We start from the raw sequence: 24,503 nt of genomic DNA on the forward strand, positions 1-24,503 counted from the left end.
ACAGCAAGAATATTTTTTCTATTTCTGCTGTTTGTTTTTTTTTTTGCATACCTCTCAGCTGCATGATGAAAATCAATTGCATCAGTTTCACTCCATTTATAATTCTGTATTTTTGGTAAAACACTGTTAGGTTTGTTGTAAATATGGATTTAAAGATAATGTTGACTCTCTCTGTACCTTTTTTACAAAACACAAAATTGGACCTGCAGGACATTTTATTTCTCAGTAATAGTGCTTTTTTTTTTTTTTTTTTTTTTTTTTTGTGGCTTTATATAAATTCTATTCCATCTGGTTTGGCAGTATAAAACTGTGGAGATTTCCACAGTGGTAGGACTTTATTCTTTCACAACTTTGCCTGCAGCCTTAGGAGCCTGACCAAGAAGCCCCCAAATGACCAGATCTTCAACTCCCTACCTGTACCATATGGCAGGCAGCATTAACAAGTGCCTGCCACATCTGAAACTCAGTTCTAAGTGCACTGTTATTTTTCTGTGATCATTTTGTGTGAATTTCATGAAGACATCAGGTGTAGAACATTTCTCTGGGACAGGCTTTTATACGTAGTAATGATGCCATTCCTGTGACATTTATGCAGCCAAGTCACTTCTGAATGCTGAACTTGTGAAACACTGAGTTGGGATTTATTCTCACAATCCTACATTTGTGAGAATAAATCCTCCATTAAAATTCTGTTTGATAATTGAATCATTTAATATATTTTGATTAACATCCTCTCCCATCTCCTTTTCTCCATTTTTGGTGGCATGTTTCAAAAATGTGGTATCTTTTTATTTCAGTCTTTACAGAAAAGTACTGCACTGCTAACCACGTGGATAAACTTCCTGGTCCTAGGGACTGGGTCCAGATTCTTCAGGATCAAATTAAACTTGCAAGAAGACGATTAAAAAGAGGCTCAGGTATGTATAAAAATATGAGTTACAACATGTGAGTGGAAGATTAAAAGCTTAGAGCCTTTGTATCCACAGAAGTATTTTTCCTGTTGACTGTAGAGTTGTACTTGTTCATTCTATGAAAATTAGAACTCTTAACACTTCAGCAGGTTTTGTGGTTTGGAATGGCTGCAGGTTTAGGAGTGTCTCTACAGACAAGTTTGAGTGTTTCTCAAATGTTGTCTCCTTTCTTTTAGCATCCAAACTCTTCTTCCCAGAAATTAGCTGATCCATCCAGGGTTGCAAGTAGAAGTTTTTTAATTCTGTGTTATTTAGTCTGACAAGCCACTGACTGCACTGTTAAGACATAACCCAACTGACCTTTCCCTCTAAACTGTATGTGTCTGGAAGAATAGATGAGTCTTCTCACATTCCTTGTGAAAGAATCAGAAAAAAAAAAAAAAAACCAAAACAAAAAAAGAAAAGCCAGCCACCCACCCTTGTTGTGCCAGCAAGGCTCTGCAATACGTGGGAGGCAGCTTGCCAGCAGTGACAGGTAATCTAGGCAGGGTTTTGCAGCAAAGCTGCTCAGCTTGGGCTGGGATAACCTGGATGCTTGGGACCAGCCTGCAGCGAGCTCAGTGCTGAGCTTTCACCCTGACAGCACCTGGCTCCTGAGCCCTCAGCTCCAGCCATGAGTGTGCAGCCTGGAAATCCCCAGTGGGGTTCTTGGGAAAGCAGTGTTACTGATGAAGAGCCATGTAATTACCTTATAAACCATAACTAGTCTCCTTCCCATCTTCATCCCTCCAGTCCTACAAGGGGCTGTCTCCACACGAGGCTTCACTTCCCCTTTCTCAGCCTGCAGGTTTCTTAAGGCTCTCTCAGGGTTGTATTTCTTGTCTTTCTCTCCCTGGGTATATCTGACACTGCTGTTTGAGGCACTTCACTTGTGCCACCTCCTTAAACACAGTCCTTTGCTGTTACTGTATTTAGCTGCCTGCCTTTTCCCCTCTTCCCTTCTGCCCATCACCACAATTAAGTGCCTGTTAGTATCCATGGATGGGAAACCTGATGGCTCCACGGGGGATGCTCACCCTGTGGTCCCTGGTGGTGAGTGAGACCACAGGAAATGTCCTCCCCATCTCCCTGTCTCACAGGGCCAACCTTTTCTGTCCAAAGCTGCATCTCTGAAACACACACTTAGGCTGGCATCTGAAATCATTCTCCACAACGTTATTAATGCCAGGAGGGAAAAGCATAAGAGAGAGGAAAATGAGAAACACTCAGAGACAGAAATAACACAGGGGGAGGACAAAAGTGCAGATTATTCGGTAGCATAAGCTTCCCAGGGTAGAGAAACAAACCAGCATTGGCCTTAAAAAGGGTTTCTTGTGTGTTGAGGGAGGGAGGACAGAGGGACAGGAGATAATCTTGTTAAAGGCAGTGTCAGATTACTGGTGTTGTACAACAGGATTGTTTTCTGCCCCTTCCAAAGCTGCCTTTCGGCCTCCCCAGGACAGGAGGGTGGAAGTGGGATGTCAGGCTACAGTAAGGTGAAGGGTGCAGTGCAGGATGTGGGGATCAGAGGGTCCTTGCAGAAGATCCCTCAGGAAAGAGGATTGACCTAATTTTGTTTTGATTTTTATTTTCTTTCATCCTTTTTTATTTGCTTTTCTTCTTGCCTCTGCAGGATATTAATTAAAATGACAATGACATTCAGCTTTTGCTTTTCAAATGGGGCCACCTCTATCTCTGGTCCTTGCTCAGGATGGGAGAATCTAAGCAGAGGATATTGTATGTAAGCTAGCAAGACTATGAAGGGAAAGAAGTGAAGCTGAGTAGTGTGCCAGAATCAGATAGGCTCCCCTGTCTGTGCTGCAGAGGGAAGGTAACTTGTTCACCTGTATGTGGATGCATAGTGAGCAGCAGTGTACCTAGCAGCCCCTCAAGTTTATTTGTTGAAAAAAACCCTGCACAATAGCTAGATTGGTAGAAAAGCTCTTTTTTTGTGCTGTTTACTGGCCAATCCCTGAAGTGCCCCAGTTTCTCTCTGATGTGGCCACAGGCTGACATGCTGTTTTCAGTGTGTCAGGAGTGACTGAACACACCACTGTGGCCACTTGCACCTTTCCAGCCACTGCCATCTCCTCTGGTGGCTGTAGCTAACCCAACCTGACCTTGCACTAAAGCAAAGAGGTTTCCCAGGCCTTTGTCACAGCAAAACAGTAGATGGGAGCAAAGAGGCAGGAGCAGACAGCTGGTTGCAGTAACATCCTTGTGTTGTTGAAATAAGATTTGTTGGTACTTTTATGCTACAATTGTGAGCTTCTGATAGGAGGAATCTAGAGCTGACCAGGCAATAGATCCATCTACTCCCATACTTTGTGTCCAGCATTGGCTCTTAGCTGATGCCTGGGGAGGTCTGTAGGACTGAGAGAAGGATGTTGTGGTGTTTGGTAGGATAGTCTCTCAGCCCTCAGCAGCTTTATCCTGATATAGAACTGGTGATGTTGGAATTATGCACAATTTCTCTATTTATTGTGAAACCATACCAAAATTGTGTGTAATTTACAGAGACCAAAACAAGAGTGGAGAGCAAACATGGAGGGAGAAGCTCTTCCAGGACTTCATTTTGTAAACCTTGGCTTTTAAGTATTTTAAAACTATGGGACTTGCAGCCACTGAGATGTGGGATTCATCACTCTTCTGGCTGAGCTCTTGAGCTCTCCCAGTCTGCCTGTGGCCAGAGGAGCAGAAGCTAAGCAAGTGTCCTATGTCCATTCTCTTTGAGTTTTATCTTGTGGGGATAGGCTAAGGTGCCCAAAGAACAAATCTGAGCCACCAATTATCTAACTTCAGCCAGGACTTTCTGACCCAATGTGTCTCCTTGCTGCTTGATCTCATTATTTATCTACATCAGTTCCTGGTTTGTCATAATGCACAGGCTTTATAAGGAAAAAGCTTAAGATGATCCATTTATTTCAGAGGTCACAAGACAACTTTTTAGTCAGCACTGTGTTGGGCTAAATTTTAATAACAGAAGTATTTAAGAGGAGGGACAGGCTTTTCATCCTGCTTGCCTTCCCCCAAGCCATTCAGTGCATCCTCTGATGAGTTTTTTATTTCAAACCAGACAGTAAGACACTGAATTCATGAGCAGCCCTCTCCACTTTATCCTGTGAAACATTATTTCAGTCTGAAAATGTAAATCCTGCTCTATCTTTCAATTACAGTAATAATTTCAGAGAATTCTATCAAACGACTGGGGTGGATCTGCTTTTTGTAGCCCCTTCTATAGGGTGTACTCCCATGAGTGTTTCCAAATTAAATGAAATTATGATCACTAGATCATAGATGCTGCCCAGCTTCAACCTTATTTACCATATTTGGCTCATCTCCTAGAATTAGGGACTGAAAAAGCTCCTTATTTCAAAAGCTAATAAAAAAAAAAACCACTTAAAAATTCTGCTTTCTAGAAAATAGTTCCCCTGTGTAGATTTTGAAAGGTTGTTATCCTAAGCCAAATAAAACTTCATTTACGTTCTGAATCAATGACAATATTTTTCATAGCTGGGAATATTCTATTTTTTTAAATTTATTTATTTTGCTTCAGCTTGTTCTTAGTTCTTTTAGATTATTTCCTGAGATCTGAGACTTGGGTAGGGTTTTTTTATTTGTTAGATCTGAGAATAAAGCTGCCGCTGCCATTAAATTTTTATTGGCCCTGTTCAGTCTTTTCAAAATTTCACAAGTTAGCTGTCACAAAGGAGAAAAGAGACTGTGAGGTTAATGTTACAAACAGATGTTATAATTAAAATTAAAGAGTATGATAATATTCTTCAGCCTTGACTATTGGTCCCATGTCATGCCAACAGCTTCATGATGCTGTTGAACACAGGTCTGTGTTCTCCCAGAAGAGGAGCTGAACCGTTTTGGTGGATGGGATGGGATGCAAAGTTGCCCTGGAAGGAAAGAAGTCAAAGGAAGTGTGTGTGCATGGGTTTCCCCTCTTAAAGCAGCATGAATTACAATGTAAATTGCCTCATAATTTACGGTGCTGGGCTTGCCCCAGCGTGGTCCCTTCACCCTGCAAAAGAGAACACGAGCAGGTGTCTGGTGGCCTTGCCAGTGGCAGCACACAGGGACACAGTCAGCCATTATCACAGAGATCTTAAATGGGTAAAATCAGAGGGAGCTGGCTGGCTGTTCCTGTCACCTCTGTGCAGACACTGCATTTGAGCCTTTTGATTACTAAACTCTCCATCCATTAATAAGCAGCAGGTCAGGGTTCACACATCTCCCACAGTAAGTTCTTCCTCCCTTTTTATGTTTTGAAGAGCCCGTGAGCCATTATTCCATAGCAGCTATCCATGGGAAAGCTGATGCTGTGGGGGTAATATGTAATAACAATAATATGTAAATTACCACACTGTGGGATTCCTGGGGCTGTCCTGTGCAGGGCCAGGGGCTGGATGATCCTTGTGGGTCCCTTCCAGCTCAGGATATGCTGTGATTCTGTTCTAACACTGCCACAGTGCATGAGCTGTTCATGCCAAGTGATTATTTGGGCATAACCTGGAACCTTTGGATTGCTTGGCTCCTTAAAGGAAAATACAGCAGTTTTGGAAAACATGCTGAAAATTATTTAAATAAATCATGTGCCATGATGCTTCATCCTTGAATTGTTGTTTAAAATTAACATTACTTTGTTGCACTGTAAAATAGTGGGGAAGGAGGAAAAAATTATTTTTTATTTATTATTTTTTTCCCTGGGAATATGCTTTCTCCCATGTCCTTGTTCAAACTGCTGCTTCCATTGTTTTACGTGAGGTTTTATCTTCTTTCTGTTTTTCTTCAGCCTTCTGATTCCCTGGTTTCTGCTTTTGACACAATATCTACATGCTGCAAGAGATTAGGTTGATTTTTGCTTAGCAATACACACAGGGGCAGGAAGGATGTAGGATGGAGTCCAGCATGTGGTACAATGTGTTTGTGGCCAGTATTTTAGATAAAAACCAGCAATATTAAAATAGTAACTGCTGTATTCAACTTTCCAGCCCTGAGCACGTGTGTACTTCTTTCCAGGAAAGCAGCAACTTAGCAGGCAGACATGTACCTCAGAAGCTACACAATTTGGGGGGACTCTAAGGAAATGACTACCAGCATTATTTTGCAAGGTCTGCAACACTCTATCTAAGCAAAGGACAGAGAAGAGGCTCTGAGTTCCCACAGTAGGCTCTCTTCCTGCTTGCCTTGTCTTGAAAGCTGGCCCAGGACAGTGAGGTTTGGCTTGCAGTCTGTGGGTGTGGTTGTGGAAGGCAAACCTTCCTTTCTTCTTGGAATGACATGTAAGAGACTGGTGGTTTATACCCATGTTAGGAGGTCGAGATGTTTGCCATTCCCCTGTGTTATTTCCAGCTTCACCTGGAGCTGCAGTTACACATCCAGTTTCATAAAACAAATCCTGGCAGCTGCTAAGAAGAGTGAGTAGCTCTCTGGGCATCTGCTGTGCTCCCACTCCCTTGCTGGCGCTGGCACAGGCATTCCTGTGGCCATCTTGTCAGTTTTTAACTGGATCTGATCTTGGTGACTGTATAAACATTTGTGCTGGCATGAGGAATGAGACTGGAACAATTGATGGAGAGCTGAACCTCATTTATCAGTCTTCTGCCAGATTAAAATGGCCAGGTAACTTCTGGTTCTGTAGAGTTGGAGACTCAAGTCCTCACCTTCTGGAAGTTCCTTTTTTTCCATTTGTTTCTTTCTGTATTATTGCTTTCCTTTGGTGTAGGAAGAGCAGTTAGGCAGAAAGGTGACCACATCTTTGGAGCTATTTCACAAATTGCTGCAGAAGTTTCTAGAAAAGCTGTCACTACAGTGGGCAGCCCATTGGCACCACCCCTGATATTCACAGAGGGAAGGCTCTCCAGTCCATTGCCAGCATTCAGATCCAGCTTCCCCCATTTTCATAGCTTGGCTCCCTTCTACTCAAGGAGCCAGATGCAGCTTTGTCCTTGTATGCTGAGTTGTGCCACAGAATCACCTGGTGCAGGTAGTTCTTCACAGCATTGCTAGAAGTTGGCCTCAGACTGACAGGATTTTTAAAGCCATGTATATCCCATGTGAGTATAATGTATATCCCATTGGCTGAGTTTTGCCTTCTCATTGCACCGTGCTGTCTCCTCCCTTGCACATCCAGTCCTTCCATCACTGAGTCTGGTCCAGATTCAGACCAGCCTAGGTGATCCCTTCCCACTTAGTGAGCCACCTGTCCCTTCCAAAATTCAAGGTTTTCACAGTGAGCTGTACCAGGCACTGAATTTGTGGCACCTTCTCCCAGAAAGCAGAGAAAGGTCTCAATTCCACTGAGTCACTTGCAAGTCTGTGCCACATGAACTTAACCAGGGCTCTGCATTTAAACCTTTTGTGGGAGGAAAGCTGCCTGATAGTAGTTTGTTTATGTTTTCTTTGGTTCAGTTAATTTTGCAGAACTGAGAGCATATAGCTAAAAACTAACCTGACATGCAGGCATGTGGGAGAGACAGCAGTCTCTTGGCCCAGGGATGGAGAGACAAGGGTTGATGGATAACATTAGAAAATTAATGTAGATTAGGAGGTGGATTAGACATTATCATAATGAAGGCAACAACTGAACATGCTCATATGCAGAACCATGATAAAGATGATCAGGACAGTTAACTTAGGCTCAAGTGGGAGGTGAACCGAGTTGTTTAGTTTATCTGCAGCTTTGGTTTTGATCCCTGTGGATATTGTGCAGTGAATGGATGTGAGCAGATATACATCCACCACACTGACCTTGTACAAGGTAGTTCATAGACAAGGGGTGATCATTTTAAACTACAACATGGTTGATTTAGATTAGATACAAGGAAGAATTTTTTACTATTTTTTACACTGGCACAGGCTGCTCAGAGAGATCCTGTATGCCCCATCCCTGGAAGTATTCAAGGGCAGGGCTCTGTGCAACCTGATCTAGTTGAAGCTCTCTCCCTGCTAATTTCAGGAGGGTTGGACTGGGTGACCTTTAAGATCCTTCCAACCCAAACTATTCTGTGATTCAGTGATAATGGGCTTGTCCTGTATGACCACACCTCATTTGCTGAAGTGCCCTCAAAGATCTCATTGTGCTTCAAAGGCCTTAAATATCGTGCTGCAGTGCCAAAAGACAAAGGTAATAGGATTTTGAATAGGGCTTGTTTAGGTTAGGCACGGATTTCCTGTTACACACCTTTGATTTACTCAGGGTTCACATGCACGTCCCAAGTACTACAGCCTAACAAGTCCCTGCACATCTGCTGAGTGAGGCAAGCTATGTCTGTGCAATCCCTTGGCCTCTGGCAAACACAAAATTAACAAATTAGGCTTTTAGCCTCCCTTCACCGTGGGCCAAATTAAGTCAAATGCTTTTGTATAAGCTGTGGGTTGAAAGCATGTGTGTATATACACATTAATTGCCAGTGTGGTCACGTGCTTTTTTAATTACACTGGGCACCCACCTGCGTTTTTGAAGACACTTTGCCCTAGTAAATCTGTCCCCTGCAAAGTGAGCTTGCCTGTGGTCATGGGAATTTTGGGTGCAGAAATGGGAGTGTTCCTTTCCCTGCAGGCATCCGATGACTGTCGGTGGGCGGAGTTCCAGCCTGCAAGGCTCTTCCTCTAAGGACCGCTGGGGACTTTTCTTGTGACTTTACCTAGTGATAACAACTCCTCTTATCATACAGATATCCTGAAACCTGAAAAAGAACAACTGTTACTCCATCCCATTGCTGGTACAACTGCTTCTTAATACCCAACTCCCTCTTCCAAGTTTGCATTTTTATTATATGACCTTTTCCTCCAAGCAGTGAGTTTTTAACAGAGCACTTGCAAATTTGCAGCTGAGGAAAGTAGATAGAAAATGCAAAATCACTTCACAGTCTGCAGCTTTTTAATCACATTCCCGTATTCAGTAAAAGTAATGAGATTTCTTGTTTATATTTGTCATCAGCAGAGGCAACTGACTGTGATGAGAAGCCGGACATTTCTCTACTACAAACAGGTAAAATGCATCAAAATTTTTATCAGTCTTCCATATGTGTTTTTGTTTATTTATGGCACAGAAGCACTTTTCAATAATCCTAACTTGCCATGTACAGCTGGGTAATTGCACACAGGACTCTGCTATCTAAAGTTTTGAATGGTCTGTGTTAAAAAACAAATGCATCGGAATCTTACAATTTTCCCCTCAATTTCATATTCATAAAACCTCAAGGTCCATGGGAGCAGCTAAGCTAATAAGGCCTGTAAGTTACACTTCTTATGCCAGATAGGGACTTGTGCTCATCCCTGATATTTCTGGGAGTATTTTTTATCTCTTAACAGAGTTATTGGTAGGGACAACCACAATCACTTGTAGTGTCACATCTGTTGAGTTGTTGGCGGTATTAGCCATAATATCTTGGACTCACAGAAGGATTACAGACATTTTTACATGCTAGTTAAGTGTTAGTTTACTTATTCTTGAAGTGCAGCCACCCTGCCTTAAAAGCCTGACAATTGCTATGCAGCAGCTTGGCTGTGCAGCTGTGTAGACTGGGAAATAACATTTTTCCACACTGTTGAATTTGGTGCTGAAATCACCAGACTGAGACTGAAATTTGAAGCACCCTCACATTAAGAGTTAGTCCATCAGTAGGTGCCATGATGGTAGGAGCTGAGCTGCCATCCTCTGAAAATCCAGTGGGGCCAGAGTCTGGGGAGGTGGTCATTTCCCTGCATTTCCAAGTCTGTAATGTCACTGAGATGCTGCTTCTTATTCCCAAAGCAGAGAGGGTCCTGGGCAGACAAATAACGTCACTGATTATAGTGCGGTTTTGTGTTATTTCATTTAACAACAAAGGGTGGTCAGAGCTCAGCAATGCCACCGCTGGAAGAGCAGGACAGGGCTGGTACTGAGTTGCTGAGCACACCACACACTACCTGACAGTTGTGGGACAGCAGGATGGGAGACTACTGGTGACCATCACAGCATCTGTCTCCTGTGCCAGGACTCCCTAATCTCTCTTGCACAAGGGCTGCAGAAGGAGCTTTCACACCGCGCCGCTGTGTGCTGGAGCAGCAGCTGCCAGCCGTGGAGCGCTGTTGGAGCACGTGCAGTTACTAAGGAATAGGAGCAGCAGAGCAGTTGGGAGGACAAGCAGCTTTAGTCTGGCTCTGGCAGGGACCCAGGGGGGGCTGGGAGCACGCGCTGCCTGGGAGCTGCCGTCCTGCTTTCCTGGCTGAATAATATGGCAGGCTACGGCTGGGATGAAAGGTGCAGGAAGCTCTGCTTTGAAAGGTCCCTTCCAAGCAACATCCTGTTGGTTTCTTTTATCAGGGAGGGAAGCAATTCCGCTGCCAGAGGACCCTAATAAAGGTTGTTAATGTGGTGTAGTGTTATCTCCTCGTTGCTCTGGAGCAGAATTAACAGTTTGCTGCGGGTTTCTTGGAGCACTTTCTGCAGTCGCTGCTCAGGTTGTACATCAGGGATGGAGATGAGCGTGCTGAGATGGTTGTGGTAGAGAAGGCGACTCCCTTTCCACTCCACTGCAGATCACCCTTGTGGTCTGCTTGCTTGTACACCTCTGAGCATCCATGCATGCAGCTTTGGAGCTGAAATGCTTGTGTGTGATGTGTACTGCTCCACACTACCTGTGGAAGGATGCCTAAATAAACCACGCTGCAATTTGCATTTGGGGGGAGGTGATGCTCACAGGCTGTGAGCCAAGAATTTGATTCACACCCATTATTATATGTGTGCCAGTGCCTCTTTATAGGACAGATCTGTGTAATATTATACTGTTGTTGGAAGCAGATTATTTAAAGTGATACACAGACAATATAATGACAGTAATTATGAGACAGAGCCAAAATATAGCTGCTTTGTATCAAGGAATGTAGCAAAAGAGGTGGAATATGATTTTTACTGGGGTCTTTCCCTGTTTTAGTACAGCTGGTTTTACAAAAGGGTGCTTGACAGGTTCTTTAAAGAGAGTCTGCGTGCAATTTATTCAGCTGTCTTCTCTGTTTAGCTTGAAAAATCTTTGGGGAAAAGTCTCTCTGACTGTGTTTGTGCAGTGCCTCATGCAATGGGCCTTGGTTGCAGATGACAGCTAATACCAGATAAATCATGGCCTCAGGTATTAGGAAAAATTTCTTCTCCAAAAATGTTGTTGAGCACAGGAACAGGCTGTCCAGGGAAGTGGTGGAGTCGTGGTCCTGGGAAGTATTTAAAAATGTGTAGATGTGACACTTGGGGATATGGTTGTTGGTGGACTTAGCAGTGCAGGATCTTAAGTATCTTTTCCAACCTAAATGATCCTGTTACTCTGTGAGCAGTGGTTAACCTGGTGCTTTGGTGTAATAAAACCAGAGTGAATTGGGTTGGTTGAGGGGATCTTGCAGGAGACTGGATGGGGAGAAAAGATGGGGCATAGGAGCTATCCATGAATAATTCCTCTCTTGATCTTCAATAACTGAACAAACTGCGAAGCAAAAGCACCCAGGGACAATTATTTAAATCAGTGATAAGCACTGGTGCCAAAAACCAAGGGAAAACTCAGATGCCTTAAATCTGCCTTTCCAGCTCTGTCAGTCCTGCCTGTGACACCAATGCCATTATGAACAAGATCTGAGTATATGTGGACTATCAGTGCTGAAATGTCTCAGTCTGTATGAGTTTGGATTGTAGCCTCTGGCTGACGCTTCATTTGGGACACCTCAGTCACAGGTGTGGTTGCTCTCAACTCTCTCCATCATTGGTGGCAAGAGAGCTGCTTCCAGAGGGAAGGCCAGGTCAGCTGCAGTTGTGTTTGGAGGTGTCTCTCTTTTGGTGCCAGCAGGATCAGGCTCTGAGTGCAGTTAATTGGTGCCAGTGCCCACAGCCAGGGCTGAACCAGCTCCCTCTGTGCCCACAAACTAGCAGAGTCCTGGGATTTGAGGAGAGCAGGGGATGCTTTGTTTTCAGAAAGCTCTTTTGGAATTCAAAAGCCTGGTAAAAAATAATGAAGCTGGTACATCCTCATAAAGCTAAGACATTTTTCCCAATTATATTTTAGCACTCCTGAACAGAAATGATGCTCCTGTGTTAAAATCACCCTCTATACTAAGAGGGCCTTGTCTTTAAAGGCTGTTGATTGAAGGGTGTTTAAAGTAAATTGGAAGAACTGTGGCAGTTAAACTTGCTGGGAACTTTGGTTCATTGACAGATAAATCTCAAGAAAATACTAGAAGAATTGTCCCTAACAAATGTTATCAAAGCTCAGGTCTCAGAGAGTTCCAGCTTTTGCACCTAACCAAAGCTGCAGGCTGTGTCCAGACCTGAGCTGAGACAGATCAGACAGCTCTGGGGGTAATTATCGTGGGCTCAGTGGAAAGGCTGATTAGTTTCTTGGTGATACACAATACCTGGAGGGTGTGAGATAGATCTTTATCAGGATGAGGATGAGGCACCTTTTAGAGTCTTTCTGTATAAGATGGTATTGTGAAAAGGCTCATCTTATTTCAGTGTACAATTTACACAAAGCACTGGGATTTTGTGGTTTCAAAGAAAAACAAAAGGAAGGCATAACCCATAAATTCTGCATTTGAGAACAAATGTAACACAGCTGCAACACCCTTTTCTTGAATCCTCATCTTGTAAATTGGATTGGAAAGATGTAGGCAGGTTTAGGACCATGAGGTAGCACTCCTTACCCCTGCTTTGGACCACAGCCATGCTGAGAGTTTGTGTAGTTTCTCCACACTGGGGTTAATTTTGAGATGAGAAAGAATTTTGATATCCCTAACGGAAGCTGAAACACTAACATCCCAATCCTCAGGTCTAGGGGTGATACAGCTTTGTGAAAAGATGAGAGCAATCTCTTGGTAAAGAAATGGATGATAAGAAAACAGCAACAATCCAATTCTATATAGGTTGTCTCCTTTTCTCTTGAAATACAATATCAGGAAAATGAAACTTGGGAAAAAAAAAAAAAGAAAAATCTTTTCCAAAACCTTAAATATAAATCCTTTATTGTAATATAAATCTTTATCCTTTCAATGCCTGATTGTATGAGTCTTCCCTTTTCATTGGGATGTATTTGCCTCTCAGGCTGATTGATGTCTGTCTTCTCTTTGCCCTGTGTTCTTAGTGCCCTCGTTGTAATTCTTCTGTCCATCTTTTCATTGTTCTGTTTAGAAAAAGCACATTCTTAAAGTGCTTTTTAAAAGATGGGATATAATCATACAGTGCACCTTTTAAAGGTGTGTGTGTGTGTATATATATTTTTTTTCTCCTATATGCATTTAGACTGCTGTGGAGTGGTGGGGGTTTTTACCAAATAAGATCCCAAAGTATGTACTCAAGGTTTAAAATTCATGGGGTGCTTTTTTCACTTCTTCAGAACCTAAACTTCAAAGGGGTGAGCATAGCAGTGCAGTTTGTGCTGAAGACTAATGGAGTGCTTTACATCTGAAGTGGGCTGCACTGTATGTTGTGTGAAAAACTTGGCTGGCAAATTTTGTATTCAAAAAAATTTATTTAATTTGCTTTTCTTTAGCCAGTCGAGCTCTACTCTAACTGGAATTCAGCAGCACTGCCTGTGTGCACACCAGCAGTTCAGCCTCATCACTAATTAAAATTAAAACTCAAATACATTATTTCCATAATTCTAAAATACTATGGTTTTTTGTTTCAAATTACTGATATCTTCAATTCTTTCATTTTTTAACTGATTCCTTCAAACTCTTTCTCCCTTCAGGTAACCTTTTCGACACCACAACAGACCACCTGATAGATGCAAACCCAGATTTTTCAGTTTGAATTTCACATCCTGCATCAGTGTTCTTAGCGGATAGAAACATCCTCTCCTTTGAGCAATGTTCCTGCAAGCTCAGCACGAGACCTTCAGTGTACTACAAGACATGGGCATCCATACAGTTTTTCTTACAAGTCTGTGTATTTTCCATGTAACCTCAAGTTAATGAACCACCAGATCTCTTCACTGTTCTTCATCTTAATTAAGATGATTTCCCTCTGCATCCCATGCATTACTGAATTAGCGGGGTACCCACTCTGAGGTCATTCTCTTGCCTGTGTTTCTCCTCCATGATTGTATTTTTCCACATGTTTGTATGCCAGCAATGTCTCATCTTAAACCACAACCAAGTTGTGACTCTTCCTGTCCCCAGGGACCAGGGTGGCCTCTCTCTCCACCATGAACCCTGGGGGCTTAATGAGCATCTGACCTGGTGTAGCTCTTTGCTTCTGCAGACCCACTTTTCCTTTCCTGGCTGCTGTGGTACCAATGACCAGTCACACACAGCTCTGATTAAACAAAGTCCTTACTGGGTTTAGGAGGGAGTAAAGGAGGATTTCTCCCAGCAGTGCCCAGGTTCCTAGTTAGAGCAAGGAGCAGCTATTCCTCAATTTCCCCTGTGTGGTCCTAGTGGGATGGCTCTTGAGCACCTTCGTTGTGCAGATTGCTGGAGGTGGTCATTTTCCCCTCACTGTTGCCCCCAGCTTGCTCAACACCTCAATTTCAAAATATATTATTTTTCTGTTTTCTAAGAAGAGGGTCTGCTCACTGTGATGTTTCAGCCCCTGTCCTTGGCAACAATACTCACCTATTTAAAAAAAACAAGTCACCTTTCAACTGGCACTGTATCAATATCTCAGCAGTTAAGACAAGGGAATCGATCAAGAAATTGCACTACCCTCTTAGACACTGAAAGGGTCAGGTCAGGGCTAAGGTAAAACTGTGTGTGGCCCCTCCTGCAAACCTTCATTTCTGCACCTTTCATCAGCACTAAATTCACTTTAAAAATGTCACAGAGAAATCTGGAAGGTCTTACCTGCAACACCTATTGATCACCAGGCAGTTTGAGCACGTGTCCTGCAATTCGAGGGAGAGCTTGCTAGAGCCTTTGCCATTGTGTTTCCTTTCCCTGTGTGTATCTTATCTTAGGTACTTTTTTTATTTTTTGGAAACTGTTTGGCCTTTGAGTGTCTCAACAGAAGTGCTATTACAGAGTGGGATGGTTTTCAAAATGTTCAACCTCTTTTTTTAACAATCCTGATGCCTGTTTCTCAGGTGTCACAGAATACCCACAAATAACACTGAAGCCAACATGAACAGTTTGTTCTGTTGGCACCTGAGAAACCAGGCTCCCAGCTGTTCCCCACCCACCTTCCATGGACTTTTAGGAATGACCATGTTCTCTCTGAAACTGTGGAATAGATTGAATGTGCACTGCAAACCTTAAATTTTGAGTCTTTCCTTCCTTCATGGCTTGGAGTTGCCTGCATTGGGCAGGGGGCACCAGTCCGTTGTGTTGTAACCCTTCAGCAATGAAATCAGCGTTTTGTAAATTTGGAAGATTGCATTTGTGTTTACTTACTGTGACTACTGTTCAGACTTTCTTCAGAAATCTTTTTATAGGGTTTATTAGAGAGAAGAAAAAAAAAAATCATTCCATATTTAGGTAAAAATGTCTCAATCTTCTGTATATATGTTTTATTAATATGTAAATATTTAGATATTTTTAAATTACTATGTTCTTAATAAAGCAACAAGGGACTAGTTGTGAAATGGTGTATAACATTGTGTTGTGTTACCGATCTCTGGGAAATCCTCTTTGTCAGTTCAGAAAAGAAAACCTACAATAAATAACTTTAATTGCATGTGTGCTCCTGTGTTCTATGCTGGATTCCCATATTTTAGAGGAATTACTTTGCCACCAGTGGACTACACATAGGAAAACCCTGAAAGTTCCCACCAGGATGCTGTTTTTCCAGCTGGCTCAGCCAGAAACCACACTGGCCTTGCCAATCACAACATCTATATCCAATCGTGTAATAACTCTTGAGCATTACAAACTGATATGCTTGAAGTCTAATTTTAATTGAATTAGGTGCCTTTATAATCTGCACTTAAAAGGTTAAGCTCTGCTTCTATGGAAACAACACACAGGAAGGACAAACCAATACTCAGAGGTTGGAGTAGCTGCAAAGATATATGCTTGGTAATTCATTATCACACCCTCATCAAATGTTTAGCCTTAGAAAATACTTCCTGCAAAAACACGTTCCTGGTAATCTTCCATCAATTCCAAGGAGCCAGTGAAGTGAAGTGAAGCAGCAGCTCACCACACCTTTTTGGCTTTATACAAGAAGCACTATGGAGACACTGATGGTAAAAAGTCCCAAGGAGAGCTTCCTTCACATTTCAGTGGCTGCCGGGATCGGATGGAGCCTGGTGCAGAGCCTGCATCCGTGTGGGGTGAGCGGAGCCAGTGCAGGCTCTCCCCTCTGGGGGGTGCTGGAAGAGCATCTCGGTGATCACAGAATGGTTTAGGTTAGAAGGGACCTCGAAAGCTCCAACCCCTGCCATGGGCAGGAGCATCTTGCACAAGATGAGGTCAGCCAAAGCCCCGTTCAAACTGGTCTTGAACACTCCAGGGATGGAGCATCCACAGCTTCTCTGGGCAATCTGTTACAGAGCCTCACTGTAAACCAATCTCATTGTAATACTGTTTTTCTTAATAGCTAATCTAAATCTAACCTTCTTTCAGTTTAAAACTGCTGCCCCTTGTCCTGTCCCTACAGGCTCTAGTAAAATGTCCCTCTCTATCTTTCTTACAAGCCCCCTGTAAGTACTGAAACACCACTCTAAAGTTTCCTTTTCTCAAGGCTGAGCCCCTCAGCTCTGTTCTCCCTTCTCTGGACACACTCCAGCACTTCAATGCCTTTGTTGTAATGGGGAGCTCAAAAGTGTCCCCAGGATTCAAGGTGTGGCCTTACCAGTGCCAAGTTCAGGGGGACAATCACTGTCTTGGTCCTGCTGATACAGGCCAGGATGTTAAAGCGTGGCTTTGTTTGGTTTGTGTTTTAAAAAGCAGAGACCAGGTTAATACACTGTGCCTTGCAACATTTAAGTGGAGCACCTGAAATTAAGTCTAAGGTACAATTCTGAGCAAGGAATGTTCCTGTGTGCTGTGATCTGCACAGCACTAATCTCATCTGTGCTGCAGAGCCACCAGCACATGCTGCTGCCAGCTGCAGGCTCACCTGCTGGAACAGCTTTGGGATGGAGCAAGTGACTCTGGCAGCAGCCACACCTGAGCTCCAGCCACCCTCCTGCTTCCTTGCTGGCCCAGTCAGCCAGTGCATCCCTCTGTCCTGTCTACAGGACACTGGAGATTAATACTTTGGGTGAAAAAAATCCTTCTGAAGATGAAGAGGAAAAAGGATATCCTCCTGGTAACATGAAAGGAAACCGAAGCCTGGGCTTTATAAAAAATGCATTAATTGTGAGACAAGAAGAAAGTCATCTCAAGTGCCTGTGACATGTTGGTTTAGAAATGGCTGGCTGAGTCTTTCAGGGGAAACACACTCTGTCACATCAGGGGGGTTTGGGGATGGGTGGTCCTGATGCAGCCACCCCTCCTCTAGAGAAACCTTCTCCCCAAAAAGCCTCCCCTCTGCTGAGGCCTCGCTGGGAAGTGCATTTCTCCTTCTCTGGGGAAGGGAGGGGGCACAGTCCTAGAAAAAACCCCATGGGGCCACATCTTCCTAGAGAAACAGATGTTGCCAGATTTTGCAAGACTTCTCAAATATAACCCCCTTGTGCATGTTCTCCCCCAAACCTAAAGCAGCAAAATGCCTTGTAGGAGGTGCTGAGATATCTCTTCTCCCTCCACTGGCTCTCCCACTGCTTGAGCATCCCTGCAGCTGGGCTGGGATAAGCACCTGCACTCCTTCCTGCCACGCTGTGATCACAGAGAGGCACGAGAGGAATTTGTACAAGTAGGTCAGGTATGATTTCTCATCCGCCGACTGCTAATAAAAGCCACTGATGTGAAACCTATAACATTATGTGTATAAATAATTTAGCTCCGGAGTGTAAACATCAATTCTGAGTTTTAAAAAACCCAAAATAATTCCATCAGCTTTTTCGATCCCCTCCATGCACATGTTATTACACCCAGCTGATAACAAGGGCAGTAACTTCATGTTAAAGCGTTCACAACACCACCCTTGCCCCTGGAGCTACCAACAAGCAGGGGGTGAAGAGCTTCATCCACCTATGCCCAGCAAGGAACAGGTGAGGGTACCATGGTGGCCCATGGCTCCTGCTGGAGCCCGGCCACAGGGCCAACTTGGGGTGGCAACCATCACCATGGGCAGAGATGTCCCCTGGTTGTGTCCATCACCAGCACACTCAGGAGAAGTGTCATTTTCAGGTTGGGGTGGATGGAAAAGGCCAACCCACATAGTTCTGCCATCCACTGACCTGCAGGTGGCCTGGAGGATCTTTCCTGCCCCAGGATGGTTCAGCAAATCATACAGACTGCACGTGCACTCCAGCAAAGGAAATCAGTCCAGGAAACTTTAAAAAACCTCCCTGGCAGCAATGCTCCCACACCACAGGATCCCTGCTCTGCTTTTGCCCCATGCCCAGCACTGCCCTGGAGACATCAGGTGAAAGGGGTGTCAGCTAGAGAAGGATGAGGGGGGCATTTGTGTGTCAGGACAGTGTGAGCCCATGCCAGCTCCCCAAGGAGTCACTGGGAAGTTAGCAGGGATGGATCTGGACTGGAACCAGCATGTGGCTACTGCCATTACCACGGCTTAGAGAAAGCAAAGATTAATGTAATCATTTAATCCCGAGAGATTTCAGGATTCACCGACTGTATCTCATGTCTCCATTCATCACGGCACAGGGGACGTGTGTAAACTGCTCTGCTCTTAGCTGGACCTCTGCTCCCTCCTGATTTCCCTTTTCCTCAGTTCCTCACAGGCCCTCAGTGCCCAGCTCTCCCCACTGCCACATCCCTGCCTCCTGACACAGCTGTGGTGTGGGCCATACCTCACTTTTTGGCTGGTGAGAAGGGTGACATTGTTGCAGTGTGATGCCATTTCCTGTTTCACCTATCCCAACCCCTCAGGTGTGCCAATCTCTCCTTTCCCCTCCTGCTCAGAGCTGTCCATCAATCTCAACATTCCAGCAGGGTCATGGTGTGGTTGGCAGAAGTTCAAAAGATGCCCCTCAGGTCCGGGCTCATTGGCCTGTCCAAGTGTCTTTATCCCTTGAGCCTTCCCCTCCTCCCACCTGGTTGGTCCTCACCTGTCCCTTGCCCTCCCCCTGTCCCCAGGGCTTAAAAGCAGACGGGACCATGTGGTCTGGATTCTGTTGGGAGCTGTTACAAGATTCAGAGGTCTGCCATCCTGGAATAAACTCTGGATTAAAACTCTACAGCAGAATCCTCTCCTTTTTCTCTTCACCATTGCCTGAACCTTTTCCACCAGAAGTAAACTGAGTTCCTATTTTGCCTGGATTCGTTCTGAGTGCCCAGCTGCAACACCCAGCTGGCCAAAGGTATCTCTGAGGTGAAACACCACAGCTGCAGCCTTTGGTCCAGCAGCAAGGGTCAGACGAGGCCAGGCACATCCCACCCGGTAATACTGGGATTAATATTCCATGTGACATCATCCATCCTTTGTTTTCTTGACTTTTTCCTGGTGATGGCTCCATCCTCAAAACTGACAGGCCTCCACCTCCCTGGCCTGATGCTGGCAGCACCAGTGAGGTATCCTCTTCCTGCATCACCATCCACCCTTCACGTACTGTTCTGATGCTGTAAGAAGAGCCAAGACTGGGCTGGACACCCTGCAGGGAATGGGGTTTGCCTCAGGGTTAGAAGGAATAAAATTTGCCCAATCACCATGGTCTGGCTGGACAACAGAACAGCAGCAGTGACAGCCAATGACTCACTGTGGATTTATCCTTTCTGTCCCTCTGGCCCCAGGTACCAGAGATGTGATCTGACACCACAGAGTCCCATGCTGCCTGGGGGTCCTGCTGCCTTCACTCCTTCCCCCAGGGCTAAAGCACAGACAGAGGCTCCTGAGCAGCCCATGGCCACCTGCACAGCCAGGTGCTGCTGCCAGCACCAAGGAATGGCAGGGGATGTGCTGCATCCCACAGAGATGGAGCACTGCTCTTCCTAGAGCCTCTGCTCATCAGGGCATCATGTTCCCAGCTTCATCTCCTGGACAGCACAGAGTACCAAACCCCAGTGCATTAACATAGATTTTACATTTAACATTCATTACAAATGGGCTCCCACATGGCTCCTCTGCTGCCTTTCACTGAGCATGGTGCATCATCTCCCACCTCTCATTCAAAGCCCCTTTGGAGAGGCCTTGGAGCAGTGGAGACTCCTGCCTCATGCAGGCCCCCAGCACTCGCCCCAGTGGGATGGTGTCACTGTCATTACAGTGCAAGAGTTCTATTATCATTACATTGCAAGGGTTCCATATTGCCAGAGTTTTGTACCTCCTTGATGTTTCTTGCAGGCAGCTCCTCTGGGCACTGACTCTTCCTTGTCCTCACAGCAGCCAACTGACCCCAGTTCCTCTCAACCAACCAATCCACTCTTTTATAACACTCTTCTCTTTGGCTACAGCTGCAGCCTGTTAACATCTGGCCTGCTCCTAATCCTTAATAATTAACCCAGCTGCAACTCTTTAGGGGGCAAGATTACTTTCTATACCACCTTTATTTACTTATGTTCTATCCCCCTACATGGTGTCCCTGGGGATTGCCCTGACCCAGATGCCAGACCTTGCACTTGGCCTTGTTGAACCTCATGAGGTTCACACAGACCCACCCCTCAAGCCTGTGCAAGTCCCTCTGGAAGGCATCCCTTCCCTCCAGCACATCAGCAGCACCTGGTGTCACCTGCAAACCTGCTGAGGGTGCTCTAGAAACCACTGCCTGTGTTGCTGATGACAATATTAAATATTAAATAGTTTTGGTACAAGCCCTTAAAGAACATCACTCCTTACTGCTTTCCACATGGACATGAAATGTTTGACTGAACTCTTTGGAAATGACCATCCAGCCAGTTCCTTCTCCACCTAACAGCCCCTCCATCAAACTCATACCTCTCCATCTCGAGGCCAAAGTGATGGGAATGACCATATCAAAAGCCTTACAGGAGCCCTGAACCCCATTGCTGTGGCTTGTAGGTCATACAGGATCTAACACCGTTTGAAGAGTATTCAGGTGGCAGCCTGTCTCACCCTGTGACAGAGTCAGAGACAAATCCCATCCACTGAAACACCTCTGTGCTGGATCTAGGGGTGCTGTGGGGCTGAGACCTCTTCTCCTGACCTGGCAAATCAGGTGCTGCAGATTCACACAGGATGCTGGCACAGCAACACCCCTGGGAGGCTCTGACCCAGCAAAACCCAGCCTTGGCACACAGAAGCAGGGTTCTGAGGCTCCGTGTTGGGGTATGCAAACCCCCTCTGCTTCGTGCAAGTTTTGTTCCTTGAAGCTGTGAGGCAGAACGCTGCTGGGCTGACCTTGAGCAGCTCTTCCACGTTCTCCATCCTCCTCCGAGGGGGGCAGGTGAACCCACCCACCCCACACAGGAACCCCTCTGCCTTGGTGGGCCACAGAGCCCTCTGTGAGTGCCAAGGTTAATGCACAGCAGTGCTGCCCTCCCAGGGAGGGCTCACTGTGAGCCCCAGATCTCTTCCTCCAGAAACAAATTGCTCTTCAACTATTGCCATCTTGTGGCGTCTGTGACCCGTTGCTCGTTCCTTTTATCTGCTAATGGTGTTGGTGAGAATCAGCAGTGTACACAGGCAATTTTAAAATGAAATGTAAATGAATCAGAAATGCCTACGGAGGAGCCATTAGCATAAATCCAATCAAAGGGCTTTGTTTAACTTGTTAAAAATGACTAAATATTTAGTGAGTGTGGGTGGGTGAGGTGATTCTTGCTCACACTTGGGAAGTTTTAGAAGAAAAACTAATGCTGATATCCTAAATGGCTGAACTTATTAAGCAATTTTCTACCCTGAACTGTGCCTCCTCGGTCTATAACTCACTGGAATATTGTCCCCTGTTGAAGATCACCTCTAAAATATTATCACAGAATATGCTGAGTTGGAAGGGACCCACAAGGATTATCGAGTCCAGCTCCTGGCCCTGCACAGGACACCCCAGGAGTCACACCCTGTGCCTGAGAGCATTGTCCAAACACTTCTTGAACTCTGTCAGGCTCAGTGCTGTGCCCTGGGCAGCCTCTTCCAGTGCCAGCCACCCTCTGGGTGAAGAACCTTTTTCTATTATCCACCCTAACCTCCCCTTACACAACTTCAGGCCATTCCCTCCAGTGCTGTCACTGTCACCACAGAGAAGAGTTCAATGCCTGTCCCTCCTCTTCCCTTCATTAAGAGGTTGAAGAGCACAATGAGGCCTCCCCTCAGTCTCAACTTTCTCCAGGCTAAACAAACCAAGTGACCTCAGCCCCTACACATACAGCTTCCCCCTCCAGACCCCTCACCATCCTCATGGCCTTCCTTTGCACACTCTCTAATAATTTAACATCTTTCTCATATTGTGGTGCCCAAAACTGCACACAGTATTTGCTTCTAGGAGCAGTTGACTCACTCAGTGAGATATGTGGACTCTTGTGAGCACTGCAGGCCTCTCCTGGGAGTGGAGATTCCCTTGGATCAAACCCTGCCCATCCCTGTCATGCCAGTGGTCCCACCCAGGTGGGATGCTGAGGGTGCAATGCAAGATGGCACCACCAGCAGTGCAGGACCACCTGTGCTGTGCACCACAAAGATCACCTTGGGGATGGTAGACTCGATAGAAGGGGAATATTTTCTACAATGAAAGTGATGATGCAACACTGCAAGAGCTTGCCCAGAGAGGTGGTACATGCCCCATCCCTGGAAACATTCGTGGTCAGGTTTGTTGGGGTTAAAGGTTTCAACTTCAGCCTGGTTTAGTTGAAGATGTCCCTGTTCATGGCAGGGGGTTTGGAGCCAGGTGGCTTCTAAAGGTGCCTTCCAACCCAAACCATTCTGTGATTCTATGAACAAGAGACATTCCAGTGCCTATAGATTTTATCCAAACTGGAAGGGCTCACTTCTTTGGCCCCAGTGTTACCTGCTGAGTGTCAGGAGGTGCACATGAAGCTGATGTTTGGTGGCAGTTTCAGTGGCACCAGCAGCCAGCCCCAGCTCCCTGTTCCTCTGCTGCAATCCACCCATCCCACCTCCACTCCTCATGATGCCACATTCACAGCAGCTCGTGCAGAGATCAAACCAACCCTAAAGTAAAGTGGGGAAACTCCATTTCTTGAAGCACACATCTATTCCCTGACCCATCGGTTACACTCTAGCTAAATGGATAGTGCTATGGATATTGCTCATAGAGATGTAGCTCTGCAGCTTGGATTAAATCAAAATCCGAGTTAAAAACAGCGCTCAGCCTTGGCTCTGCTGACTCCTTGGGCTCCGCAGGGATCACTCAAGATGGCAGCAGACGGGGCTTGGGGCAACGCTTTGCATTTGGGAAGAGCAGCTATTTCCTGCTGCTTTGCTCTCTGCAATGGAGCTGCACCGGGCGGGTGTTAATTGCCTTTCTGGAAATCAAAGCAGCGGCACGGGGGCTGGCTGCTGGGCTTTGCCTCCCCCAGGCGCTGCCCATCGGCCGGCTTTGCCTTCCTGTCTGCACAGGGAAATGCCTCACCTGGAGGGATGCTCTCCGCAGGCCGCTCCGAGCATTTGCCCCTCTCCACGCTGCCCCTTATCCCGCTGCCCAAGCGTCAGGTCCTGCAAAGGCGGATGCTGATGTGCAGAGTTTACTTAATGCCGATGCTGGGCACAAATCCTGGGAAAACGCACTCAAATCTGGCTGCAGAGAGGGGAGGAGGAGCAGTGGGATGCAGGGAATGGGAAAGAAGTGAAGAAATGGGAAAACTTACTGTGTGATTGTTTCCCTACCTGTGGGATCTTGTGGGTTTTACTTTTAAATGCTGGGGAAAAGCCCTTTAGGAGAATGTGGAGCACTTCCCACTACTGCCAGGTGCATCTGCTGAGTGCAGGGCTGCATTTGGGGGGACAGAGATATGGGGAGCCCTGACACCCTCCTCCATCCACCCCCACATCCCAGCCAGTCCCACCAGAGGGGTCTCACCTCCTGGCAGCTCCAAGGATCCAGCACTCCATTGAAACAGCCTTTGCATGTCTTGGTGCATGTAAATCAGGGGCTTTCCAGGAGTTTCCTGGAGGAGCCACTGCCTGTGGGCTCAGCAATCCTCATTCCTCCTGCCAGCTTGGACTGGGAGCAGGAGAGATGTTTCAGTGCCTCCTCTGCTGTGAGGCTGTTATGGCAACACACTCACATCCAGCCCCTCAAGGTGATCAAACCACCCAGCCCCTGCTTAGAGGCTTGGGTTTGGTTTGTTTCTGCTTTTCCACGGGGAAAACACACCATGGCACAGTGGTTATCCCTGTGGAGATGAGAGGTGGCATTGGGCACACCTGGTCTCTTCCAGGGCACCTCACCTGCAGCTCTGAGAGCGCTCTGCTGATGTTACACCTGTTTCCCATATAAACCACTTTTCCCCATTTGCTCAAGTTTTAAGTGCCTGGTTGGCACAATTCTGGGTGGGATTCAGCTTTGTTTTGACAGACAACAGTTCAGGTGTGTTTAGGGGATCCTAATTACATGCTCATCTAATGGATACTGTTGGGACAGAAGAAGGAGAAGGGACAGG

General features: G+C 45.7%; 1 protein-coding gene across 3 annotated transcripts in view; it reads left to right on the plus strand.

The window, feature by feature from the left end:
• BEND7 (BEN domain containing 7) overlaps nt 1-15,594 on the plus strand; it is a 47,093-nt gene extending 31,499 nt beyond the window's left edge. For 2 of the 3 annotated variants that reach the window (XM_071424083.1, XM_071424081.1), the window contains 3 exons: nt 798-917; nt 8,902-8,952; nt 13,673-15,594. In XM_071424083.1, the coding sequence (XP_071280184.1) occupies nt 798-917; nt 8,902-8,952; nt 13,673-13,734 (233 nt within the window). In that variant the 3' untranslated portion in view covers nt 13,735-15,594. Of the gene's footprint in view, nt 1-797; nt 918-8,901; nt 8,953-13,672 lie in introns of those variants that run through there. The other variant, XM_071424082.1, reaches the window with a different exon arrangement.
• Nucleotides 15,595-24,503: the final 8,909 nt, after the last annotated feature.

Source organism: Agelaius tricolor, unplaced genomic scaffold, assembly GCF_023055355.1.
Source record: "Agelaius tricolor isolate 1412-34295 unplaced genomic scaffold, bAgeTri1.0.p SCAF_3, whole genome shotgun sequence".
NCBI classification, from domain to species: domain Eukaryota; kingdom Metazoa; phylum Chordata; class Aves; order Passeriformes; family Icteridae; genus Agelaius; species Agelaius tricolor.